General features: G+C 41.6%; 1 protein-coding gene across 1 annotated transcript in view; it reads left to right on the top strand.

Annotated features, from left to right (window-relative positions):
• The window catches only part of ELOVL6 (ELOVL fatty acid elongase 6), a 188786-nt gene extending 181435 nt beyond the window's left edge, over positions 1-7351 (top strand). The window contains exons 3-4 of the mRNA XM_063935569.1: positions 1133-1284; positions 5133-7351. Coding sequence (XP_063791639.1) covers positions 1133-1284; positions 5133-5557 — 577 coding nt within the window. The 3' untranslated portion in view covers positions 5558-7351. The remainder of the gene's footprint in view (positions 1-1132; positions 1285-5132) is intronic.
• The last annotated feature ends 8800 nt before the right edge of the window (positions 7352-16151 follow it).

Raw genomic sequence — 16151 nt, 5'->3', positions numbered from 1 at the left:
AGAGGCTATGGGCTGGATTGTGTTGAGTCACATTGCATAGTTTTAGTCGGTTTTAAGAGATGGGGTTACAGTTTGGTGTTTAAGATGGCACATGGCACATGGCATAAGCTTCTTTTTAAAAAATGTGTCCTCCCTCCCACCCTCTTAGTTTCAACTTGGTTGTTGGCTGTCTTCTGGGTGCAGGAAAGTACGGCACATAAGATAAGGTGCAGTTGATCTGTTTGGGTGAACTCATCTTGATTGAAGCCTGAACCACCCCACAGGGGTCAGCATTATACTTTACCAATTGATTTGTTTTTGGGGCAGACTCTGCCCGCAATGCATTTTGTGTGTTTGTATTTTGTGCATTTGCTGGGCTGCGCTGGTTATTGGCCGTTCTTTCCTTCCACCATACAGTCTTTAACATGTCAGTCTATCAATAAATATCTAACCTTTTTAATACCATTTCTGTCTCTGTGTCATTATTTTAAGTTTGTTTTAGGTTATGTGACTTACACACAAGACACACATTAGCACTAGGAGGTTTATATCAGAATAGGCTAGATCCTAATAATGTTTGATTGGACAGTGGTAAGCATTGCGCACTTATGGCATCTTTCTAGATAGTGACACCCTAGAAAACTGTGTAGGTGAATGAGCAGAATGAGAAGTATTCAAATTCACAAGCACTGTTACTGTTACTTTACAATTACATTTTATTTTCATAGTATATTTGCGGGTGGTCTTCAGGTTGCCGGCAGCTGGGCTCCCGACGACCACCATACCGGCGCCGGAATCCCGACCGCCAGCTTACCGACAACTTTTCTCCCTCTTGGGGGTCCACGACCCCCCTGGAGGGAGAATAGATAGCGTGGGTGCCACCATGCCCGCAGCATGGCGAGTGCAGCGAGCCCACAAGGGGCTCATTTGCGCTCGCCCAGTGTCGGTATGCCGGCGGTCGGGATTCCGGCACCGGTATGCTGGTCGCCGGGAGCCCGACCACCGGCAACACATACTACACCCTATATTTACATGTTCTGTGTATTTGCATATGATGTTAGGTATTAACTGTCTCGTTATAAATTAGATTGTCTTATACAACAAAGAAACACGTTTAAACGGCTGTAAGAACTATCTTTATTCTACCTTCCAGTATATTCGGTGCTGTGCGGACTGGTGCTTACATGCTGTACATCTTGATGACCAAAGGACTAAAGCAGTCAGTGTGTGACCAGAGTTTCTATTATGGACCTGTCAGCAAATTCTGGGCATACGCATTTGTACTCAGTAAAGCACCAGAGTTGGGTAAGTACAGTTCACCCTTTTCTGCCTTCAGTGTAATAAAAACAGTCAGCACATGCTCAGGTGCGCCATGAACTGCTGAAAACAAGTTTTTTCATTTAATATCACTTGGCTAGCTCCCGAGGCACATCTCTGTGGATTATTTTTAGCTTTCCGTTGCTTTGAATTGCTTACATGCAAGCTGTTTTCTGACTAAAATACGATGCTGTAAGAAACTGTGTACATTACCAACGATAATTGCTGGCCGGTACCATATATTATGTGTGATCAGAAGGCTGAGAAACAACGGTATATAAACATTTCTTGCATCATATCTAGAAGTCCTGTTTATATAATAAACATATAATGCTGCATAATTCCTGCAATACATTACTACAAAGATATCAGGGCTGATTCTTTGTATGCAGCGACTGTGCAAATTATGCTAAAGCCACAGGACATCTCTTAAGTAACAAGATGCCCACTGCTGGATCAACTTTGTAAACATCAGACATCTGTGTAACCCACAGGTTACTCAGGATGTGTGGTAAAATTATTCTGCCGTGACCAGTGATGCTGCGTCTGAGGATGCAGCCACTGGCTAAGGCATGCCCAGAAAACGGGGCCGAAACACCTCTGCTCTCTGGAACACTGCCCATCGCTGCCCTCAAACACCAGCAGCATGTCAGTCATGATGCGGCATTTGGGTTACTGCGATCCACATGCTCAGTACGGCTTCTGCACATGTGCAGGTCAAAAGCCATTGGAGATTTAGGTGAACATCGGAGTTCCATAAATCTTTGATTCAGGCACATAGTTAAAAGGTAGCAAGTCTTTCACGGCACGGTAGCCTTCAAGTCTTAAGGGGGGTACACACATGGAGATGTGTGCTGAGCGATCTATCACAGAACGTTCAGCACACATCTCTCCCCCCGCTCAGCACAGCACGATGTGTGCTGAGTGAGGGAGGATGCTCACTTCACACAGCGGTGAAGTGAGTGATCTGACTAGATTGTGCCTACATGCATGCCAAATCTAGAGTCAGCTATAGGGCCGCAGGGGGTCGGGCTTCGCTATCGCTATGGGGCATATACACGGAGAGATGTGTGCTTCATTTCTAAGCAATCTAGTCAGATTGCTTAGAATTTAAGCACACATTGCTACGTGTGTACCCCCATTAGTGAACACATGGGTCTTTCGTGAAAGGAAACTCGTATCCTAATCACAGCATGGGGCACTATAAAATAACCTGCAGAGAATTTTCCTTATTTTCAAAACCAAGTAGTGTCTTCTCAAAGGTATTGTGCAGTCTGTAATTGCCAGCTGCTGTGGAACAACAAATCTCAGCATGCTGATATTATTGTTTAACAACAACAGCAGGAGAGAAATATGTTGTCTGCTTTAAGCAATTCTGGATTTTTTTTTGTCAGTTTGCTTTTGTTAAAAGGAATTACTGTGAAATCCATGCAACCCTGGGAGTAAAGGATAGAAGCGATGGAGAGTGCTTTAGATTGCATTGTGAGCAATATTACCACTGACATAACAGCAAGACCTGTACTATTCTTGTATCTGTCAATGCCACCACTGAGCATACGGCTTCACAACTAGGTCATGGTGGTCATAACATAACATGAAATAATGAGTGAGTCAGCAGTATACCGAAACTGTGCATTACCAATCGTGTTATACACAAGACATACATTGGAGTGCTTTACTAATGAGCGACTGTGTTCGTAATACAGTGTATATACTTCCTTAAAGACGTACAGTAGATCGGTGAGTTCTGACATCTGGCTCCATTCACAAATCCATATTAAATCATGTCCGCCTTCTTCCTGGCAGTAATTGTAAGCTATATATTCCAGTAACCAGGCTACTATGTTAAATAATTACTAAACTAATGCCACCTGATTTATTTAATCATATAGCGCCAGCATATGCCGTTGTGCTTTGCCATTTGGAACAAAACAGTAATAATACAATAATACTGTAAAACAAGACTGGGTAATCACAGACAGACAAAGGGGGGTATTCAATTAAGTGCCGTTTTTTCAACTGGTCAAAAACACAGGGTATTGAATTGCGGGCATTTTCACCCATGAATTCGCCAAAACACGTGTATCAGCGGTAAATTCACTGAAACACATGGTTTTCGCCAGTGCCCGATTCTTCGACCAGCCAAAAAACGGCATGGGCATTGAATAGGTCAAATGTAAATTCAACCTAAAAACGGGCGAAAAGTGCCTTTTTTTTCAACTGGTCGAAAAAAATGGCACTAATTGAATACCCCCCCAAAGAGGTTTCCAAACTATAGGAATTTCTGTTGTTGTTTTTTTCTTTTTTGTAGTTAATGCACCATTCTTACCCATATAGGCATACATCAAGTCGTACATGGTTTGGCCTCATGTACGTTGGATAGATTTTTGCTGCGCTTTCTATATTTGCATTTATAATAAATAAAATAATACTAATAAACAATAAAATAAATGTAACAATAAAAATTAATATTTGTATACCTGTTGGATTATAATATATAACAAATGTCATATCTGTAACCAAGAACATTTAGAGGTTGCATTATTTCCGTCATAATGCGGACAAGTCATAGTCTGTTCTCTATAAGCTGTAAAAGACTTAATCTCTGCTTAAACCTGTAATGACTAGCATCTACTGTGGATCAGTTTATACAGAACAATGTCACAATGGAATACAACAATGCAGAGTGTAATACATCAATACCATTTTATCTATCTGACTACAACATGCATTCATTCATTCATTCATTCGTTCATTCATTCAGTTGAAAGTATGTAAGGCTTGAAGGTGAGTCTTTACTGCTACTGTAGGTACAAGGACTGTATCTGTTTCTTCTGTCAAACTGAAACATCAAGCTCCAGTAAAACCAAACATTATCTGACTCCTAACGTCAACTTTTATGTAACTTTCCTGTTTTTATTTTTCATACTTTAACTATGTTAATCTGCAAATATGCAGGAAATATACTCAAACCATGTAATAAGTGTAATAAATGAATCAGTTTAACAAAAAAAATAAAATTGTGATTAGAAAATCTCTCATAATGCACCACATACGTACTGCATATATACTAAAAGGAGAAGGGGAGAACAGGTGTAATACCACACTGTTTATTTGAATATTTTTGTTAAAGTGCAAACTGTGGCATATTAAAGTATTTAGAATACATAAATACTTTGCTGTTGTTTTTTTAATAAAACTTGCACATCTTTTGGAATGCAGAGTGACAAATGGTCAACCAATTGATATTTTTGCAATGATAATTTGTTAAACTTATGGTAAACAGTAAAGTACAGTGGAATATGCAAACATTGGAGCTGATTAGACCCGGAGGCAGTCCCGTTTCGGTCGCAATTGGCCTATGCTTTCAGGACTGTTCATGCGCCGTAGCTGCATTACTTACAAGTGACGATAGTACTGCGTCTCTGGTGGACTTGCTAGTTGCAGGTGTTGCGGTGAGGCAAAGGCAATCATTGCAGAAAATGGGGGCCACGTCGGCCACGTTTTCTGGGCATGCTAAAGGCAATGGCTGCGTTCTCAGCCCTGGCAACGTAGATTTGCCAGATATCCTGAGCAGAATGAAAGTTGCTCAGATGTCCAATGGGCCAGCCAATGTTCATGCTCTGAGTCCGCATCTTCTAAAGCAGGCAGTGGATCTTATAACAAACCTGATGGGTGGAAATAGTATGGGCAGTACTTTATGATTTGGCCTATTTGAGTTGTGTCATATAATGTTCCACTTACGCTAGTATACACTTTTGCTATGTGGTTTTATTTGAAATATGGAAGTCCATATGAAATGCTGACTCACAATTTCTTGTATTTCTGGTTTACAGGAGATACAATTTTCATTATCCTTCGAAAACAGAAGCTCATCTTTCTTCACTGGTATCATCATATAACAGTATTGCTCTATTCATGGTACTCATATAAAGACATGGTGGCTGGCGGAGGTTGGTTTATGACCATGAACTACGGAGTGCACGCTGTGATGTATTCTTACTATGCCTTGCGTGCCGCTGGCTTTAGGGTGTCACGAAAGTTTGCCATGTTGATCACGCTATCCCAGATCACTCAAATGCTTATTGGCTGCGTGGTGAATTACCTGGTCTTCTCGTGGATGCAGCAGGGACAATGTCCATCCCACGTACAAAACATTGTGTGGTCCTCTATCATGTACATCAGCTACTTTGTGCTCTTCTGTCATTTCTTCTTCGAAGCCTATCTCACCAAAACCAGGAAAGCTGCCAAGGCTGACTAATGGTGGAACCTAATGCCAAGTCATAGCTCAGGGTCATCAAATATAAAAAGAAAATCACAAACAAAACAATTGGGAGTAAGCAAATATTTTAAAGGCACAAAGAAAACCATATCTCAAGCACTTAGGTCCTAGAGACAAAAAAAACTGAAGTTGTAATAATATATTTAATTATTGTCTTAAAACGTGATGCTGATCAGTGCATTCAGCACTACAGATATGTTCAGCAAACAGACGTGGATAAAAACTGGTCTGTACCATTCAGCCCAAATTAACGTATACAATCGGAGAATGACTATTGCCGTGTTTTCCAATACAAACTCTTGTTTTGGGCAGTAGATAAAATCGAACATACAGTAAAGTTTTGTTTATTACAAAGGATACAAGAGGGTGAACAAGATGTTGTGTAAAGTAGAAAACATAATGATTCCTTGTGTTAAGGTTTAAATATATCCATTGTGATGAGTCGGAGGATTAAAAGATAACAATCTATGTAAAAAAATGAAATCTGACACTTATTAGGCTGCTTGCCCCAATCTTGTCTATCATGTGCAGGTGTGGTTCCTATTTATATGCAAAATTAAGCCACTTGCCCAAGACCGTTGCTACAGTATTAATACTAGACTTGTTCTACATATCTGCTAGATCTTGTGTCTAGTGTGACTGACATCGGACTTGTACAGCTGCTTCGATTTAACAGCTGACATGGACAATACACGTTTTGAAGCCTCATTAGTCTCTGCGGAACGAATTATGGACAAAAACAAAATGCCTGCTAGAAGGGGTGGAGAGAACATATGCTTAAAAAGGCTATTGGAATGTTGCACTCCAAGTGCCATGATAAAAGCCTAGTTTATAAACATACAATACCTAGAAGTTCCATTTTCTATTTTTGTGAACTGTTTCCTTATCAGATTACTACTGCAGGGCTGTGTGCGTGATTTCGGTAACACTGTGCATTTTGTATTTGCTTATGGAGCAGTACAGAGATAATTAAAGGGCCCTCTTCTGGTACACATAGAAACTTCAAGTACAACACACCAGATCTTTGCTACAATTGAAATGTTATTTATTTTTATTTTTTTATCATTTTAATTAAAACACCAGAAGGGAATAAAAATTCCTGCAACAGTCTCAAGCCGTGATCCAAGGTATTTGTTTAACCTTCATTCTCCTGTATTTTTCTATGTCCGTCTGCATTGAAATGCAGGTAACAATGCAAATGGTACAGTCTAACCAGGTTGGAGAGCTCATATTGTTGCAAGCCATATTCTTCAGAAGATCATAAAGTGTTTTGTCTGTTCTGACCAAGTCCAGAGAAGCCAAATATGTGTACAATTTCCTAGTATTTTAAGGAAGCACTTAATGTAACTTGATGTTAAATGTTTTAATGTAGTCTTCTTAATTGTATTAGTTAGATAGTTTAATATATTAGCAAATTAGAAACGAAAGGGTTAGAGGCTGCTAACATGCATCAGAGTACAGTACGACATACTGTAATTGCAATCCTGTAGGAAACATGCAGTCATTGTACAACCCTGTGGTATATAGCACATTTCCTAGCTACTTCAAATATGTCTTTCATTTCTGGAAGAAGTACAAAACAAGGGATTTTAAAACAAAAACAAAACAAAACATTTTTTAGCTTTAATGGTGCTGCCATCCATGCTGCTTGGTTTTTTGTTTTTTATTAGTTTCTTGGTAGAAATGGCAGAGGCTACGTAAGGGTCTCATTTATAAGAAATAAATTAAAAAATCATGTAATGTTATAATGCATTTTGTCTGAATGGTTATTCTGAATGAAATGAAAAGAACTTGCAGTTCACTATTGTAACAAAACAATAAAGTTTACATTTATGTTAAAGTTTGGACGTGTTTTACTAATGACTTGGATACCATATTAGTATAAAGGGTAGCCACTCAATCTTAAAAGACCAAAACTAAAATATGTGAAGATGAAAGATAAAATACAATCTTCAGCTGTACAATGACTTTCCGTCTCTGTTGAAAAGTAATGTTGGATGAAGGAATTGCTCTTATATCATTATTATGTACCATATTATGTACCATATTACCCCTACCCCTTTTTTTTTAGCAATATCCCATTAACCTATCAATTTATTTTGGGAGTGTTGGGGAGACCCTGGAACACCCAAAGGAAACCCACACAAACACATGAAGAATATACAAACTCCACACTAATATGGTTCTGGTCAGGATACTCATGATCCCAATGTTGTGCTGCAGCAATGCTAACCTCTATGCAACCATTATGCTCTTACATCTCTTGTAAGCCACTTGAGTATTGCAAGAGCATTATCATTAATATCACAGCCTACTCTGGAATGTCTCTCATAAATTCTGTCTTCTAATGACATAAGTGTCTTTGCTTGCTTTCTAAACATAATTGCCTGCTCTCCAGGAATATCCTGGGGGACTCCTAGATTAGGGTGTGCCCATCCAGACTGCCAGGAGTGTAGGTTCCCTGGAACTGCTAGCCAATGCATGACACATTGCAACATCAAGCCCTGCCAACCTTAGTGAACGCTGATTGAGCAGAGGTGGGATAATGAAATTGGTATTATCATAAGCCATATGCAGGCCATACACCTGAGCCACAATTCTCCGTTCTGTCCGTACCAATCAAAACGCTGATCGACATCAGTGATCAGCGATCTATCTAGCCATCGGCAAAATACAGCATGATACAAATACCCTGATTCGCTGACCCTGATCATTGTTTGGTTGGAATCTGTGAATCAAGGATCTTCAACATGTTAGATTTTCCCAATCCCCTGACCCAGACAGGGGCATAAAGAGTTAGGTTTAGGCTGCATTGAGGCAGGTTTAGGCATCGCTGCAGGAAGGTTAGGGTTAGGCATTATAGGGTGAGGTTAGGGTTAGGCTGTGGAAAGGGAGTGTTAGGGGAGAGGGGAGAACAGCCCCAACTCACCCTTGTCAGCATTGCAAGCTTCAGGACCACCGGGATCCCAAGCGCCGACATATCATACTGAATCCATTTGAAAGATATTGACATTGTGTGCTGTGTACATGCATAATGCTTCTGCTATACAGGAAGGGGGGGAACTCAAGATCCCAGCCGCCGGGATACCGACAACTATTCTCCCTTTTGGGGTGACCCCTGGAGGGAGAATAAATAGCGTGGCAGCGCAGTGAGCCCGCAAGGGGCTCTTTTGCGCTCGCCCTGCTGCCGGCATTCTGGTACCGGTATGCTGGGCGCCGTGATATCATAGTACTCCCAAAGTGTGGGGGGGGGGGGTTTCAGGACGCTAGAGGGATCTGTTATCACAAGACTTCTCTGGTGACCAGCATATTGATATATTGCAGTGCTAGAACATCCTGCACGTCTGCGATAGTCGACAAAATAGGATGTGTCTTAACATTGAGATAACTCCGCTATTGATAAAGTCTACCCATTAGCAAGGTAGTTGTGTATTTGTGTTGGGAGAGCTTTGTCTGTATGAATCATTTTAGGAAAGCTTGTGCAATGTAGGACATTTGACACATTTTCCAAAATTCAACAACATTTCAGGTAAATGGTTCTAAGCTGGACTGGTACATTTCATGTTACTCATAGGAATGAAAGCAGAGATTTATTACGGGTAGATGTATTAAGCCTGGAGAAGTGATAAAGTGGAAGGTGATAACGCCAATCAGCTCCTAACTGTCATTTTTAAATCCCAGCCTGTAACTTGACAGGAGCTGTTTGGCTGGTGCGTTATCACCTTCCAATTTATGACTTCTCCGGGCTTAACACATCTGCCCCACATTGAGATGTATTGCATGCTAATAAATGGGCAACACCACCAAATTTGATTTTTAGAAGCTTTAGTAAATCTTCCCCTTAGAGTGCTGAGTTGTCATCTTTAGGTTCTTTGTAAATGATGACAGATGGACACACATAGGGGAGAATATTATTTTCAAAGCTGTATTATGTGACTGTACATGGGATGAGCAAAGCAGCATCATATTTCTGTAACACAGTAAAGTTTACAGGTATGGTATACAATGGTGTGGTATACAATGTTGGCGCTCAGAATATCAACATGGTCTGGATGTCGACATAATCACAATGTCGACAGTGCCATAATTTCAACGTGTCCATGTTAACATGTTACTTGTCAACATTCTGAACCTGTTGACAATTTGAATATGGACATAGTAACTACAAACCACAGGAACAACAAGAAGTGTACCAGAGGAAAAAGAAAACACCGGGTTATAGGTGAAACAGTGAACTCACATTGCCCAGCAACTTCCCATCCCTGCCGTAATAGGTTATGTGACAAATGACACTCCATGTGCTGTGAAATCATATGTCTGTTGCCACTTTAATGGAGAAGCAGGGCCTGAATCAGGTGCAGCAATTATCATTGTCCAAAGCTACACACTGCCCACAACATACCCCCTTTACAGTACAGTCAGAGCACGGTTGCTGGCTTACCTCCAGAAATCTTACAAATGCCAGACAGAGCTTATGTAATGTAAGTGAGCTGTTGGCTTTTTAAGTTCAGACAAAATGTTGCTTCACTTTTTAATACACACAGTGAATAGTGGCATCACCAGACATGTCAAACAAATCTTATTGATTTTGACTGGATGACTAAACAATTAAAATAAGAGGAGGGGTAAATGTAACTTATCCAGACTTTAGACTTTGACACTGTCCCACATTGCAGACTGTTAAATAAACCTGAAAGCTTAATATTGGATTCTAACATGGTTGAATGGATAAGAACTTGGTTGCAGGATAGGAAACGTAGGCCAGGATGTAATGAAGTCCGAGTTCAGCGGCCGTATGGGATGACGGCCTAACTCGGACATTTTTAAAGGGACAATCATGTACAAAGCTAAACCATGCCTTGTATATGATTGCCTCGTTAAAAAAACGTCAGAGTTCAGCCAAAATTCCACATGGCTGTCCAACTCAGACTTCATTACATACCACCCAGAGAGTTTAGTAAATGGAGTGCATTCACAGGAGGGAAAGGTAACCAGTGGAGTACCCTAGGGATCTGTACTTTGACAAGTGCTTTTTAATCTTGAATGGTGACATTGCAAATGATATTGAAGGAAAAGTACTGTATGCAATAGGGTAGACACACCAGGAGGGGTAAAACAAATGATTGAGGATCTAGGTAGACTAGAGGATTGGTCAAGAGCGTGGCAATTACAGTTTAATTCCAAGAAATGTAAAATCATGTCTCAAATTCCAAAGGCTAAATATAATATTAATGGCACTATACTGGAAACTACTGAGGAGGAAAGGGATCTAGGAGTCATTATTTCAGGGGAAAAGGTGGTATATGATAGAAACTTTCAAATATATCAAGGGTTTGAACGAGGAAAACATTCTTCAACGAAAGTACTAAAATACAAGGACATGCACTTAAATTGGAGGGGGTTAGATTCAAAGGCAATCTGAGTAAAAATTACTTCACAGAAAGGGTAGTGGATAAGTGGAATAAACTCCGATCAGAGGTGGTAGAGACTTAAGGTGCATACACACTGAGCGATTTTCCCTGTGCCCAGCGATGTTCACGTGGGATGAACCACTTTCCACAGTAGGAGACTGTGGAAAGTGCTTCACTCGGCTGGTAAAACAGCCCGACGTACGGCGGCGGCTTGTGATGATGCAGGAGCGCGCATCAGCGCTCATCGCCCGGCCATACACACTGGCCCAGTCTGAGCTAAAAGTAGCTCAAAATGCCAAAAGTAAGCTACTTTGAGCTCAAAATCCGATAGTGTGTATGGGCCTTAAGACAGCAGAGTATTTTAAACGTGCTTGGGGTAGGCATGAACATATTCTTACAATGAACTAAGAATCAACAAAGGTTTGAGGATATTTGAACGGGGATGTAGTTATGTGCCTGGCGGTCAGGAGACTGACAGTCACAATTCCGACGCCCAATGTCCCGCCCCCTCACAGTCCCGACAGTTGGCATGACGACTAACAGGGACTATTCCCACTCGCCACTGAGCCCGCAGCGTGGCGAGGGCAGAGAGCCCGCAAGAGACTTCATTACATAAGGCCCTGAGTGCTGAGTTTACATACGTAATGATTTGGCTATATGGGGGGGGGACAGGTCGCCAGAGGGATCTGTTATCACAAGACTTTTCTGGTGACCAGCATATTGATATATTGCACTTCCACAATAAGTGGCAATATAGTATGTGTCTTAACACTGAGATAACACCGACATTGATAAAGTCTACCAATTAGTGGGATATTTGTGTACTTGTCTTGGGAGAGTTTTGTTTGTATGAATCATTTTTGGAAGGCTTGTGCAATGTAAGACATTTGACCAGGCTTGCACTGGCCCACAGGGGTACAGGGGAAACCACCGGTGGGCCCCACTGCCTGGGGGCCCACCTCCTGCTCTAAGGATCTGGTTCCAGACTGTGCACTTGAATTATACATTATACATATGTTACCTTATACTGGGCTATGGTGTATTTTCTGCAGTGCATTGCTGTTATTAATATATTATTAATCTGGTACATTATCATGCATGCAGCAGCTGAATTCACTGTATATATTTATAAAGGGGCCCAAAAAGTTGCAATCTCTAATGGTTAGTCAAACCAATGAGGTGGCAGGCCAAACCCCCTCTGTAGACTGGCCACACCCCTAACATGGGCCTCTACAACTGCAACCCCCCTCCCCCCGGTCAGCCCTACATGCCCCAGTCCGACACTGCATTTGACACATTTTCAATTCCACATCAGAAAATTCTGTTTTTCAGGTAAATGGTTCTAAACTGGACCTGGTACATTTTGTGTTACTCATCAAAATGAAAGGTGATGTAGTGATTAGGATACAAAAGATGTCGAAATTTTGAGATCTTTTTCATCCTAAAAAATTATAGACAAGATCTGATTGGTTGCTATGGGCATCACCACCAAATTTCGTTTTTAGAAGCTTTAGTAAATCTTCCCCTTAGAGTACTGAGCTGTAATCTTTAGGTTCTTTGTAAATGATGACAGATGGACACACATAGGGGAGAAAATAAGAAAGCTGTATTATTTGACTGTACATGGGATGAGCAAAGCAGCATAACTTTTCTGTAACACAGTAACATGTGTGGCATACCATGTTGGCTTCAGAATATCAACATGGTTAGGATGTTGACATAGCCATAATGTCAGCGTGTAAATGTTAACATACTGCTTGTCGATATTCTGAGCCTGTCGACAATTTGAATATCAACATAGTAACTACAAACCACAGGAACAACAAGGAGTATACCACAGGAAATAGAAAACCGGGTTATAGGTGAAACGGATTCAGTATGAAAAGCTGGCAATCAGGATACTGGCGTTCAGTATCCCGACACTGGCATCCTGATTGCGGCAATGCCATCAGGGGTGCATTAGGTACCGTAACCTCCCTCCCCTATCCTCTAACCCTCCCTGTCCGCAGCCTTACCCTAACCTCCCCCATTTGTGCCTAACCCTAACCTCCCCCAGTGGTGCCTAAACCTAACACCCCCTTTCCTGCAGCCTAACCCTCCTCTCTTAGTGCCTAACCCTAACACTCCCCCCGGTGGTGCCGAACCATAACCCCCCATTATCTGCAGCCTAACTTTAACCTCCCCTACCCTGCAGCCTAACTCCAACCTCCCCCTGTAGTGTAGTCACCAAAAGATATCCCGCACCAGTTTTATAGGTAAGTACTCAGATGGTTTCTCCCCTCTCAGAATTAAGCATTTAGTAATATAAGCTATACAATGGCTATTTATTTGCTCTGAGGTCCTAACCCACTGCTCACAAGGAGAATCATCGACACAAAGAAAAGAAGAGCTCAATCGTGGGTGCACTGGGACAACAATAAAAAGTTCAATCTTTATTGGTATACATAAAAAATTTTTGCATAATGTGAAATAAGGTGAAATTTACAAAACAAAAAAATAAAGGGTGAAATTATAATAAAAAAACTTTTTTAATAAAGGCTGTCACGCCCCTCTACCCAGGGCCATCTTAACAGCAGTGTAGGCCCGTGGGCACAGCAATGCACTGGGCCCCCTACACATCCTCCAGCGGTATGGTTTGGGGGTGCTATCAGTGGCAGCTTTGATGTCCCGTGGGCGGTAGAGGGTGTTCTATCTTCTGCTCAGCATGTAGGACCTGGAGCAGTAATTTCTGCTAATTACTCCTTTACTACACAGATGGGGTGCGAGGGAGAACACTAAACTGTAGAAAGGGGCATTGGGCTGAATGAAGGGGCCCTGGTACATGACTTCCAGGGTGCTAGGGGGTGTTTAAAATGTAGGGGAGGGGTGGATAGTGGAATGGGCTTAATATTTATCATTTTCTGGTGGGAGGGCAGCTTGCTTGACTGCAGATATCTCAAGTTCCTGGAAATTGATTTCTTAGCTTTGAATGGTATAAAAAAAAGCTATAGAGTCCCCCCTTTCAGGAGGTACTGGGTACTTGGGGATCAGAGTTCAGGAGCCAGAGCAATCCACCAATGAAACCAATGAAATATAAAACAACATACCAGGCGTGTGGATCTGGAGCAGGGACCACCTGCTTTAAGGCTGATATTTCTGGTTCTGGGCATAGTAGAAACAAGCCGCCAGTGTCCGCCCAAAGAGGAGAGCCCCAACTTTTGCAGTATTCCCTCAGAAACACTCTAAGTCAGACAGAAGCTGAGATATCTGTCTGGGAAGACCAATCAACAGGTTTGGATAGGGACCACTGCTTTGAAGTTGGATATCTCTGGTTCCCCAGGGCCGATTTTCAAAAATCTGGTACCCCTGGAAAGAGTGGACTCTCAGCTATCAGCCTAAGGCCCTTATACTCCTGGAGCTCTTGGGCAAGAGCCCATTGAGCCCATATGAAAAGACGGCCCTGCCTCTACCAATAAAGGCTTATTAGCCCCGCTAAGGAGTGATTGTAAGTATATATAGTTGTTTTATTTATTGGTCGCAAGTAATTCTCATTAAACTTGCAGATGATTTGTACCGTCTCTAGTGGTAATATTTCGTTACAAGTGTTTCCTATATATTCCACAGAGTTCTTGCAAAAGCAATAAAAAGTGGATCCCCTATGCATACGCTGTTACTCTACATGTGTTACCATATATGCTATAATGATGGTGTTCATCGATACTGTATAAATATAGGTACCGGATATTTTCCAATACTAGTGTGGTCCTCTTGTATTATCTTTCATAGGACAGAGCGCCTGTATATGCTGCACGTTCTAATGGATAGTCAGTTAAGAGCTATGGTGATTACCCTTTATAAATCTTTCTTTATCTTCTTTGTGTCGATGATCCCCCTGTAGTGTGCCTAAACCTAGACCCCCTACCGCAGCCTATACCTAAGGCGGCCATTAATACTTACCTTCGAGATCCTGACTGTTGGGATTCTGTCATCGGGATCCTGATCCTTTCAGGATTCTGCCGTCGGTGTTCTGACGGCTGTTGAGATTCCGGGGTTGGTATTGCGGCTGCCGGGATCCTGAATGTATACTGGTGAAACAGTGAACTCACATTGCCCAGCAACGTTCCATCCCTGCAGTAATAGGTTATGTGACAAATGACACTCCATGTGCTGTGAAATCATATGTCTGTTGCCACTTTAATGGAGAAGCAGGGCCTGAATCAGATGCAGCAATTATCATTGTCCAAATCTACACACTGCCCACAACATACCCCCTTTACAGTACAGTCAGAGCACGGTTGCTGGCTTACCTCCAGAAATCTTACAAATGCCAGACAGAGCTTATGTAATGTAAGTGAGCTGTTGGCTTTTTAAGTTCAGACAAAATGTTGCTTCACTTTTTAATACACACAGTGAATAGTGGCATCACCAGACATGTCAAACAAATCGTATTGATTTTGACTGGATGACTAAAGTATTAGGTTAAGGGGGGGGGGGGGGGACGACGACTTTAGTCTTAGACCCTGTCCCACATCACAGACTGTTAAATAAACCTGAAAGCTTGAGTGGATAAGAACTTGGTTGCAGGATAGGAAATGTAGGGCGGGATGTAATGAAGTCCGAGTTCATAGACCGCACTCGTAATCAGATTTTTTTTAAAGGGGCAATCACGAACAAGGTTAAACCGTGATTGACCCTTTAAAAAAAAGTCTGAATTTGGCCAGCATTCCGCAGAGCCGCCAAACTCGGGCGTCATTACATCCTGCCCATAGAGTTTAGTAAATGTGCATTCACAGGAGGGAAAGGTAACAAGTGGAGTACCCCAGGGATCTGTACTTTGACCAGTGCTTTTTAATATTTTTAATGGTGACATTGCAAATTATATTGAAGGGATAGTATGTCACATGCAACAGGGTAGACAACAGGAGGGGTAAAACAAATGATTGAGGATCTAGGTAGACTAAAGGAATGGTCAAGAGTGTGGCAACTACAGTGTAATGTCAAGAAATTTAAAATCATGCACTTGGGTCTCAAAAATCCAAAGGCTAAATATAGTATTAATGGCTCTATACTGGAAACTACTGAGGAGCAAAGGGATCTAGGCGTCACTATTTCAGGTGACTTAAAGGCAGGAAAGCAATGTAACAAGGCAATGAGGAAGGCTAGTCACATGCTTGGCTGCATTG

The sequence above is a fragment of the Pseudophryne corroboree genome, chromosome 1, assembly GCF_028390025.1.
Source record: "Pseudophryne corroboree isolate aPseCor3 chromosome 1, aPseCor3.hap2, whole genome shotgun sequence".
NCBI lineage: Eukaryota > Metazoa > Chordata > Amphibia > Anura > Myobatrachidae > Pseudophryne > Pseudophryne corroboree.
Note: the sequence above shows the minus strand (reverse complement) of the source record. Positions and strands in the feature narration are given on the sequence as shown.